This window comes from Hypanus sabinus, chromosome 12 (genome assembly GCF_030144855.1).
Source record: "Hypanus sabinus isolate sHypSab1 chromosome 12, sHypSab1.hap1, whole genome shotgun sequence".
NCBI classification, from domain to species: domain Eukaryota; kingdom Metazoa; phylum Chordata; class Chondrichthyes; order Myliobatiformes; family Dasyatidae; genus Hypanus; species Hypanus sabinus.
The window spans coordinates 54,778,150-54,790,409 of record NC_082717.1 but is presented as its reverse complement, the minus strand read 5'-3'; the positions used below and the strand labels follow the sequence as shown (position 1 = coordinate 54,790,409).

The following is a 12,260-nucleotide window of genomic DNA, read 5'->3' as shown; positions in this document are numbered from 1 at the left end:
TTCTTAAAAAGGAGGGGGCGACTTTGTACCCTTCGGCCCCTCAGAGTTGCTGCACATTCATAACACAAGTTTATACATTGCTCTCAACTATGGATTCCTGCCTAATGTATGGGGACAATAGTGATTCCACTTAGACCAAAAATACTGAAACAATTCCACTGTGGTCACCTGGGTGTCAATCAAATGAAACCCCTAGCATTAAACTTTGTGTACTGGCCAGGCATAGATGAAGATGTCACCCCCATATGTAAGCAGTGTACTCAGTGCTCTGTGGCAGCAAAGAATCCAAGCAGAGCCAATCCACAACCAAGGCTTCAGGCTACCAGACCTTGGAGTCAAGTACGTAGTGACTTTGCTGCCCCAATCAATGGGGTGTACCTACTTTGTCCTGGTTGAAGCCTATTCCAAATAGCCAGCAGTATTACTTATGAAGTTGACTGCAACAGAGGCTACCATTCAACAGCTGCTGCAGTCTTCAGCTGCTTTGGGATGCCAGAAACACTTGTTTCTGACAACTTTCAGTTCACAAGTTTGCTGTATTCTGCCAGAACAGCAGAATTATCCACCCCCGTATCATCCACAGTCCAATGACCAAGCAGAGAAGTTTGTGGATACCTTCGTACTTTTGCTTCTAGAGTCAAGAGTGGAAGGAGAATCGGCTGAGGTTCTCAAGACATTTCTGCTGACATATCGCATCCAGGCCTCAGAAGTCTCCAGTGTTGGATGTGTTGCTGTCACAGTTTCCAATATCCAAGACAGCAGATTATCAGATGCACAAAGACAGCTACACAGAACTTGGTCAATGGGAGAAGTTCAAGCTAAATTTATTATTGAAGTCAATATATGTCACCGTATACAACCCTGAGATTTACGTTCTTATAGGCAATCACAATAAATACAAGGAACACAATGGAATCAATGAAAGACTGTACTCAACAGGACAGGTAGCAAACTGTGTGTTTGTGTTGGTGGAAATAAAAACTGCAAATACAAAAAGAGAAGAGAAAAATAAATAATAAGCAAAAAATATAAAGAACAAGATGATTCCTGAAGCTGAGTCCATAGGTTGTGCAAGCCTGGAGCTGTAATGTGGACCAGACAGTATTGCAATGGTCAAGACCCCTGGGGGTCAGAAAGTGCTCTTTGAGTTTATCATAGACAGACATCCCTGGTGTTGCCACGTCAAACAGTTGGTGTCACATACTTCTGAAGGCACAACAGGTTTGTCAGATAAATACAGCTGGACCTCCATACCTTCATAGAAGGGTTCGATTTGCCCTGACTGAACCAACTGCCAGCGCCAGCACAGCCACAAGCAACATCACAGAGAGAATGTGACAGCCTACATCCATGAAGATGGATTGATCATCAGTGCAAGATGATTGTCCCAATCCAATTCAACCCTCGGCTCAAATCCTACAGATTAGCAGGCTTTTGAGGAAAAGGGGATAGCTACACTCATTTAAGGACTCCTGTTATTTCATGCTCATTATGATTGCTATTTATTTATATCTGCATTTGCAGTTTGCTTACAGTTCTTGATGTTTACAGACTCTGTATACTATCCTATAGATTTGTTAAGTATGCCTGCATACAATCTCGGTTGTATGTGGCAACATGCATGTACTCTGATAGTAAATTTTACTTTGAACTTTCTTCAAGGGAGGTGTGTAATGGTAAGCTGAAACAACCAAGATTTCTATAGGTTGGCTGACAACCAATGACTTAAGCTGATTGTTAGGAACAACAACCAATGTCATAAGTGTGCTTGTTAACTGTTTAAATAGTCATGCTCTTGATGCACTGAATTTTTTTTTTTGGTTTTTTGATTTTTACTAAATAAAGGTTCATTTTGTGTTCTGGCTTTTTTTTAAGATACAACATGGAACAAGCCCTTCCCACCCAACAAGCCACAGCACCCAGCAACCCACTTATTTAATCTTAGCCTAAACTCAAGACAGTTTACAATGGCCAATTGACCTACTTAACCAGAGCGTCTTTAGACTGTGGGAGGAAACCAGAACACCCAAGAAAAAACCCATGCATTTATGGGGAGAATATACAGACACAGAAGATGCTAGAATTGAATTCCTTACTCTTAACAGCCCAAACTGCCATAACATTGTGCTAACTGCTGCACTAGTGGAGCACCTATGTTGTGTCCATTTTTTTACCTCTAGGCTTCAGGTCTCATCAGTACTCATAGGCAAATGAACACATTTGTCTTCAACATTTTAAGTATTTCTACTCTTTCTTTAAAAAAGGGAAGTTTGTATATAAATGTATTTCACCTCCATAATGCTTTTGAAAGTATCTTCGTGTATCTTTGAAAAACTTTTCAATTTGGAAGTATGCTAAAAAGGCTAAAATGATAATTTAGGTCATTGCGTTGATTCACTCTGGGAAAAATAATACTAGTATCACTTGATTAAAGCTCAAATTTGTCAATGAAATATATGTGTGTGTGTCTGTTTAGAATGCAGTTAGCTTTTAGAATAGGCTTCTGTTATAGTAAGCAATCCTTAATGCCAAGGGCATTAAGACAGAGTATTTACGTGTTGGCAATAGGCAGCCCAGTTGCATCCAAAAAGTTTACTATCCACTCTACTGACAAATGCTTTGAAAGTCACTGCAATTTATGCAGACTATTGACGTACATACTCAAGAGATTATAAAGCACAACCAATTGATTATTGATAGAATTGGCTGTTGGAATTGTATTAAAGTCTTCTAAAGATTGTAACCAACTAGAGGACTTGTGCGTTACAAAAGGCTGTAATGTTATAAAGGAGAGAATAGAAAAGTGGTTTGTGATCAGAAGATGTGAATCAATGGTGTGTGCCCCTATTGATGCAGTTAAGAGTGGTATTGTTACAGAAAGATTTGCTCAATATCAGCTAAGACTGTTTTGAATGTTTCAATACATGCAGATCTCCATAATATTCAGTTTACAGAGGAGAAAACAAATACAGGACCTTTGGCAGCAGAGGCTATTCCAAAGGAGGTGAAATAAATCTTAAAGGAAGGAGGCAACTTTCCTGAACAAATATTTTGCATGGATGAGAGCGGCTCTTTCAGAAGAGGATGCTCTTATGCATGTTCATTTTAAAATGGAAGAAACAACTGCAAGCTTCAACAAAACCAGAGATCACTTTGCTGTTCACACTGTGGGCAAATCAGAAAGTGACTATAAGTTTAAAGCTTTTGTTATTGCTGCATTCTGTGACCTGAAGGCTGTAAAGAGACACTTGTAGACCAATTGGCCTGTGATGGGAGCTAACAAAGTCGGGATACTGGGTCACAATATCACATTTCCGCCATTCTTTATCAAACAATATTGTGCAGGGAATAAACTGGACAAGTAGGACTTGTTAACAGTTGACAATGCCCATGGACACTAGGTTAACATTGATGACTTGATTAATAATGACCAGGTAGTACTTTCATTTCCTGGCACCAGTCCCGTGGATCAAGGTGAAATTGTTACATTTGTAGCTTACTACCTACCATTTGTAATGAGACATTGAATTAATTGACAATAAAACATGCCCATCGTTCAGGAATCTTGGAAGAAATGTAATATAATGGCTACCTTACCCTAGCTGCTTCCTGGGTAATGTGGCCCAAACAGTAATGACTATCATATGGAAGTAATTACTGTCAGTGTGCATATACGATGCCTTTTACATTTAAAAAAATCTCTGAAATGTAAATAAAGCTGGGTTGGATGCAGTAGATCAGATTTACAGAAGAATTAATAGAATCACATATGGAGGATGTCTTAATGAAGAGGCATTGAAACAATGCAGATTGGTCACAGAGAGAACAAGGAACCATCAGCATCACATTCAAGAATAGCTACTTCAATTATATGGTTCTTGAAGCAGACATCAAAACCCTAATCACTTGTTTAGCAACAATATGATCACTTTGCAATGTTCTTTCTATTAAAACAAAATTTGTTTTATTTGTCTCTCTTGTGAGTATTGCTTTCAGTGTATGATGCTGTGTGCCTGTGATCATACTGCAAATAAGTTTTTCCATTGTACCTGAACATAAATGTACTTAAGCATGTGACAGTAAATTTGACTGTGACTTCTTGCTGTTGCCAACATCAAAACTGTTCATTATAAAAAGGTTTTTGAGGGGTTCTGTATATCGAGAAATCAAGAGCCATCTTTGGAGATGTTGATCCCAAAATGGAGCTAGAATTAATTACAATAATAAGTTGAAAAATACTGTATTTCGCAAAATGGAGCTTTCTCAGTGGAAGAGAACTATCCAGATAACCACTTCAAGGCAAATACATTACTCATCCATGAACAGTCACAGAAAGTGCCCTAGTTGTCTGATACTGCAACTCCACATGCCTGCCTGTTTATGGTTATTTCTCACCTTGTTTTCAAAAACTTGTTTCAAAGAAGATTCTATATGCACTGGCCTTTGATGAAGAGACTTTCAAGGACTGGCAATATCCCGAGTGAAGACATTTCACCTATTTAATTTTCATTCATAATAGGCAGTTGTTGAGATAAATAGAAATTAATGCTAGTTTTCAGATATGTGTAGAAATGCTTAAGCTGAGGTTGAGTGAGACTAGAATTGGAGGTCAAAGGTTAACTGAAATATTTAAAAAGATCTAAGGAAGAACTTCACACAGGGTGGTGCGATTGTGGAATGAGTGGCCAGCAAAAGTGGGAGATGCAGGTTTGATTGCAATGTTTAAAAGTAGTTTGAGTTCTTGGATGGGAGGGATATGAAGGGACAGGTATGGGTGGATGGAACTAGGCAGAATAACTGTTCAACACAGATTAAATGGGGCAAAAGGCCTGTTTCTTTGTTTTAATATTCTGTGGTTCTGACTTCATTTAGTCCAGTCACAGCACAAAAGCACTTCTCAAAAAAAAACCATAAATGTTTTTGCACATGTGATTTTAACATTTGTTTTTGAAGGCTGAAGACCAATCATTTAAAAACCAAAGTTGTATTTGGTGGCTTGTAGAACAAATCAATCTGAATCATGATGATCATAACCTTGTAGGTTTCTTATAATAGTAGAAGCCAGGCTTTTGTAATTTGGATATTTGAGTCTTGGAGAGGGAATTAGGAGGTTGTGGAGTTTCCATGCACTGTGTCATTGTCTTTTGAAATGCCAGATAGTGAGAATTTCATGTGAGTTAAAGAAATTCTAGAGGAGTTGTAATGCATTTTGTAATTGGTAAACCCTATGACAATGGTGTGGCTACAGCAGAACGTGTGAATAGAAACATAGAAAACCTACAGCACAATACAGGCCCTTTGGCCCACAAAGCTGTGCCGAACATATCCTTACCTTAGAACGACCTAGGCTTACCCATAGCCCTCTATTTGTCTTAGCTCCATGTACCTATCAATGAATGTTGAAGGTTTCTGAAAAAGATGTCAATCAATTAGACATATAGTAGTATATTTTTTCTTGAGCAATTGAAGAGCCATACCCATTTGGACAAATGGAGTGTACCCCATCCAATTCCTAGTTGTGTCCTGGAGATGATGGAAGATGTTAGTCAGCAATGTCAACAAAAGAGCTGGTCATTGACTTCAGGGGAGGATGGCAGTGCATATGCTTCTGTCACAAGATTGAGAGCTTCATTGTCCAAGGACATCAATAACTAGTCCTGCCCAACCACATTGATATCACAGTGAAGAAAACTCAACAAAACTCAACAATGCTTGCACTACTTAGCAGACTAAAGAAATTAGGTATGTCCTTGTCAACCCTTACCAATTTTTCTATGCACAATAAAAAGTATCCTATCTGGATGCAAGACTGTTTGGCATGACAGCTGCTCGATATGTGACCTCAAGAAACTGCAGAGAATTGTGGACACAGTTCAGCATGTGACAGAAACCAGCTTCTCTTCAATGGACTCACTGCCTCAGTAAAGCAGTCAGCATAATCATGGACACTATCCAGCCCAGACATTTGTTCTCCTCCCTTCTCTCATCAGGCAGAAGATAGAAAAGTCTGAAAGTGTGTACCACCTGGCTCAAGGACAGCTTCTACCTTGCTGTTAAAAGAGTATTAAATGATGCCCTAGTACAATAAGATGGTCTCTTAGCCTCATAATCTACCTCATTATCATCTTGCACTTTGTTTATCTGCACTACACTCAGTATTGTAATATTATTGTTTTAACTTGTTCTACTTCAATATACTGTGTAATGATTTGATCTCTATGTATAGTATGCAAGACAAGCTTTTCACTGTATCTCAATATATGTAACAATAAAAACTATATAACCTCATAAGCTTGTTCAGCATCGTAATAAGTAACTTTTTATGTCAAAACCCAGCAAATGTGTTTCCGGAAATGCAAATACTCCATTGGATCCCTGTTAACAAATTTGCTAAACTTTGAGAATGAAACAATTGATGTTAATAAAATAATATTGATTTAGTTTACTTCTCTTATGATTTTCTAATTATCTTGCTGTTGCCACCTTAATTGATTCAATTTCCCCAAGGACAGTTATTAGGCTGAATGCCTATAATTTCATCCTTTCTACCTCTCTCCATTTTTGTATAGTGGTGTTACATTTGCAGTTTTCCAACCTAGACCATTTTGGTGAATAACAATCAACACATCCTTCTCTATAGCCACTTCCTTGAAGCCCAAGAATGCAGACCATACAGATCTAGGAACATTTTATTGAGTAACAATGCTGAAGTTCCTTCCTATTTATGTACTCGGAAAAGCTCTTTGTATCTTCTTCCTCAAACACGAGGAAATCTGCAGATGCTGGAAATTCAAGCAGCACACACACAAAATGCTGGAGGAATGCAACAGGCCAGGCAGCATCTATAGGAAAAAGTACAGTTGATGTTTCGGGCCGAGATGTCGACTGTACCTTTTCCTATAAATGCTGCCTGGCCTGCTGCATTCCACCAGCATTTTGTGTATACTATTATCTTTTTCCTATTGCTTTTAGCCATTTTTCTTTATAATGTGTAGTCAATTTAATTAACTAAGTTTGGTTTGTGGGGTCATTTGGAGAAGACTTCTTTGTTTCTGACCATAAGTAAAAAGCAATCTCATCCTTTGATTCCTTCTCAAGTTATTGAGTGTACTGTAGAATTAGCCCAGATATGTTTATTTTTAAATTAGTACCTTAGATTTAAAGAGACACTGTAGTGGTGTGCTACAAGCAGCACTAAAATAACGACATGGAGTCGGTAAACTGCAATTAAAGTAGATTTTTGATTCTTGGACTCTTGAGATTCTTGAACTCCTCCTTCGCCAGTGGGAGCTTGTCCGGGGGAAGCCGCTGAGCACGGGTGTGGAGGGGTGGTCCCTGGGTTGGGATGTTGTGCTGTACGCCGTGTCGGGGCATTGCTGCCGTGAACTGCGGTGCCAGAACCGATGGGAAATCCGCCAGGACTCTGGTGAGGTCATTGGCGGACAACGTGATGGAGTCGAGGTGTGGGGCTGGCAACTGGGCTTCTCCCAGGGAGAACGTCTGAAAGGTCTCGGCGTGGACCAGCCTCTGCCTCGGCAGGTCGACCAGCAGGCTGTGAGCCTGCAAAAAATCCGCACCTAGAAGCGGTTGGGCTACGGCGGCCAGTGTGAAGTCCCACGTGAACCGGCTGGAGCCGAACTGTAGCTGCACCGTACGGGTGCCGTAGGTCCTTACCTTGCTGCCATTCACGGCCCTCAGGGGGGGCCCGGTGCCCTGTTGCGGGTGTCGTAACTCGTCAGAGGTAAGACGCTGATCTCGGCACCGGTGTCGACCAAAAAACGCCGTCCCAACCTCTTGTCCCACACATACAGGAGGCTATCCCGATGGCCAGCCACTGTAGCCATCAGCGGCGGCTGGCCCTGGCATTTCCTGGGAACAGGCAGAGCGGGTGACAACGACGGGCTTCTGCACCCCACCGCTAGTGGTAGAAACACCATTGTTCGTTGGGCTCCCCACCCCTGCCTCTGGGGTTAGCGGGCTCTGTGGCCGGGCCTGGACTGGTTTGCTGCTGGGAGTGTGGCCTGGTGATCTGTGCGATGGACACCCCACTCACCTTCTTGGCGTTCCACAGCAAGTCCGCCTGGGCTGCCACCTTCCGGGGGTCGCTGAAATCCGCGTCGGATAGCAGCAGGCTTATGTCCTCGGGCAGCTGCTCCAGGAATGCCTGCTCAAACATGAGGCAGGGTTTGTGTCCACCGGCCAGAGACAACATCTCATTCATTAAAGCCGATGGTGGTCTGTCTCCCAAGCCATCCAGGTGCAGTAAACGGGCAGCCCGCTCGCACCGTGAGAGTCCAGAAGTCCTTATGAGCAGGGCTTTGAATTCCGTGTACTTGCCGTCCGCTGGGGGAGACTGTATGAACTCCGCAACCTGGACCGCTGTGTCCTGGTCGAGGGAGCTCACCACGTAGTAGTAACGTGTGTCCTCTGAGGCTGTCTAGTGAACGTGGAATTGGGCTTCTGCTTGCTGGAACCAGAGGTGAGGTCGCAGCATCCAGAAGCTTGGCAGTTTCAACGAAACTGCATGAACAGATGTGGCATCGGTCATCTCCGGTCCAAAAATCGTTTGGACCATCGGGGTCACCAATTGTAGCGGTGTGCTACACGCAGCGCTAAGATAACGACACGGAGTCGGTAAACTGCAATTAAAGAAGATTTTATTCGAACTTCACAGCCTTGCTTTAAAGCCTCCCTCATCCCGCCCTCCCTGGGCGCGGATGCTGTAAGGGGCACGTACTCACAAACCCCCGCAGGCTTTCCCTTTGTTGGTGAAGCAGACCTGGCCTTTGTGTCGGCGCGCTGGCTATTTGTGAGCCGGTTTGAGTGCGCTAGGAAGTGGGTCGCCACAACACATTTATAAGCAAAATAATATACTTGCAGTATATCAAATGGTTCACTTTAGTGATGCTTAGGTACATTAGATAGATTCCAGCAATGAGCATAAATAAAACAGACCTATAGTCACTGGAATTTAAAAATATTAGAGTTGAACCACATTAAGACAAGGTTTTCAAGGTTTTGATAAGGTAGACCCTGAGAGACTTCTGTTTCAGCTGGATAATCCAGAGCATGGAGCAAAGTTATATTGAAAAGACAGATGATAGAGACAAGGAAAACCACTTTCTACAAAGATGCTGAAATCTTTAGGATACTTACCTCAACTAGCTATGGATGCATGATCAATGAAGATGTATAAGGTTAAAATTTAAAATTTGAGAACACAAATGGAACAGTTAAATAATGGATATAAATATATTTTTATTAATATGAAACTATTTTGGCTTTTACTTTATATAGATGTTTTGAAAGTGTTTTGCTTTAATATGAAATTGTTCCATCTTCACATGCTTCTCTGAAATTCACCTTTGATAAATTTCTCTTTGAAATATCTTTTCTAAGTTCCATCTGAATCCTTGGGCTTTATGACAAATATTGAATAACTTAGTTCTGACTGATTGAGCTTTTACCAGTCAGTATTCATGAGATTCTTTCAGATTTAAAGCTTTGTGTCTTCTCAGCAAAATATTTAATTGTAATTTTCCTGCTGGTTGTCTTTCAGCAATCCTAAGTCAGTAAATGAAAGACTGAACAAGAAAGTAAACAATGACGTGTCACTCCGAATTCAAAATTTATCCTGTTTGGTGCACAATATTAAATCGTATTATCAGGTAAGTGATCATGTAAGAAATCCATTGCTTTTAATCTGTTTAATTCTTAGAACGTAATTTCTTCATTCCAGTTTTCATATCTTGAATGAATGTGTTATTTGAAGTTACTTGAACTAAAAGTTTGTTTTGAACTCTGAAGAACAGTTTTATAGTTAAAGTATTTGCTTCAGTGATTATTTGAATTTAAATATTGTGGGAAAAGCCACTGGAGTGTAAAATAGACAAATTTGTTGTCCATTCTGCATTACTCCCCCAAAACCATGTCTACATCATACAGTGTGTGAAGTTGAATGGATGGTTCCTTCAGTTTCTTTCCGGTCCTTATGTAATCTAGGATTTTTATCCATTGTTGCTGATTTGTCAACCAATGCCAAAATGTTATTTGTCCCCTCTTTAAGTTTCTCTGGATCTGCTATGATGCAACATCATATGTAAGTATTGCTGTTGTGATCCTTTCCCTTTTACTAGCTTGAATCCTCTGCTGTGAGATCCTTTTCATATTAAACTGAGTTTGAACTTCCACAATTGATCCTAGTAAGATAATTAACACATTGATATAGCTGGACTGCAAATCTTCATACATCCCACCAACTGCTATATATCCCCAATCTTCTACTGAACTCCAAAAACTTAGTGGTCCTTTCTCTGACTTCAAAAATGGAAGCAAGAATTGATTTCAAATTCTTCTTGCTAGAATTCATTCCATGCTTTGTTTCAGTATTCCTCAACATCTTATTTCATCCCTGCATCCTATCCTTTTTCTTACTTGGGATTGTTGTGTGTCAGTCTCTTTCATTTCAACTGCAGTGATACCACATAGCAACTCTGAAATTATTTTTATACTTAACTTGAATTTGCTTTTTGATCTGCATTGTTGATCATTTTATTTGGTTATCTTTACCTAATTTTGAATGTCTACTATGTCCATATTTTTCTCATTCCCCATAACTGATTATCTGTACCAACTTGCCTTGTCACAGTGTGCAGTACTGTCATTGAAATAACAGATATGGAATTATACAAATTCCAGGGATATTCCCAGCATCCTTTTCAAACAGCCCTTCTATACCATGAAGTTCATCTGAGTGGATAACTGGGAAGGAAGGTGTAATCATGATCTTGTGCATTCCTCAAAATTTGGTTGTTGCACTAACAAAACAATCTTACTTTGATTAATAGAGGATACCAAACATTTCTTCAGATACATAATGTGTAAAAGAGAGTGAGAGTGGATATTGGAGCACTGGAAAATGATGCTGAAGAGGTAGTAAGGGAAGGACAACCAATAATGGACGAACTGAATAAGTATTTTTCATCAGTCTTCACTGTGAAAGACACAAGCAATATGGTGGAAGTTCAGGAGTATCAGGGGCCAGAAGTGCGAGAAGGTCTGAAGTTAGGATGTTACCTGGACCAGATGGTGTACACCTCAGGGTTCTGAAAGAGGTGGCTGAAGAGATTGCAAAGGCATTAGTAATGATCTTTCAAGAATCAATGGATTCTACCCTGGTTCCAGAAGACTGGGAAAATTGCAAATGTCACTCCACTCTTCAAGAAGGGAGAGGCAGAAGAAAGGAAATTATAGGCCAGTTAGTCTGACCTCAGTGGTTGGAAAGATGTTGGGGTACATGATAAAAATAGGCTGTAGTCAGCATAGTTTTCTCAAGGGAAAGTGTTGCCTGACAAATCTGTTGAAATTCCTTAAAGAAATAACAAGCAGGATAGACAAAGGAGAATTGGTTGATGTTGTGTACTTGGATTTTCAGAAGGCCTTTGACAAGGTGTCACACAGGCTGCTTAACAAGCTAAGAGCTCGTTGTATTACTGAAAAGATACTTGCATGGATAAATCTGTGGCTGATTAGCAGGAGGGAAAGAATGGGAATAAAGGGAGCCTTTTCTGGTTTTCTGCTGGTTGAGACTGCTTTTTTTTACATTATTTGTCAATGACTTGGATAATGGAATTGATAGCTTTTTTTCAAAGTTTGTGGACAATACAAAGGTAGGTGGTGGGGTAGGTAGTTTTGAGGAAGTAGAGTGTACAGAAGTACTTAGATTAGGAGAATGGGGTAAGAAGTGGCAGATGGAACACAGCGTCAGGAAGTGTATGGTCATGTTCCTTGGTGGAAGGAATAAAAAGTGGACTATTTTTTAAATGTAGAGAGAATTCAAAGATCTCAGCTGCAAAGGGACTTGGGAGTCCTTGTGCAGGATTCCCTAAATGTTAAATTGCAGGTTGAGTCTGTGGTGAGGAAGGCAAAAGATGTTGGCATTCATTTCAAGAGCACTAGAATATTAAAGCAAGAATGTAATGTTGAGGCGTTATAAAGCACTGGCAAGTCCTCACTTAAGGTACTGTGAGAAATTTTGGGTCTCTTATCTTAGAAAAAATGTGCTAACACTGAAGAGAGTTCAAAGGAAGTTCACAAAAATGCTTCCAGGATTGATCAGTTTGCCATAAGAAAGCGTTTCCTGGCTTTGGGCGTATATTCACTAGAATTCATGATAGTGAGGAGGAGACCGATTGAATCAACACTGAATTGTTGTAAATGTTCATCAAGAAATACAGCTTTTCATGCCAAAGTGGACAAGG

At 40.3% G+C, this 12,260-nt stretch overlaps 1 protein-coding gene across 4 annotated transcripts in view; it reads left to right on the top strand.

The window, feature by feature from the left end:
- The window catches only part of LOC132402897 (girdin-like), a 284,694-nt gene that overhangs the window by 28,064 nt on the left and 244,370 nt on the right, over nt 1–12,260 (top strand). For all 4 annotated transcript variants that reach the window (XM_059985972.1, XM_059985971.1, XM_059985970.1 and 1 more), the window contains exon 3: nt 9,560–9,668. In XM_059985972.1, the coding sequence (XP_059841955.1) occupies nt 9,560–9,668 (109 nt within the window). The remainder of the gene's footprint in view (nt 1–9,559; nt 9,669–12,260) is intronic.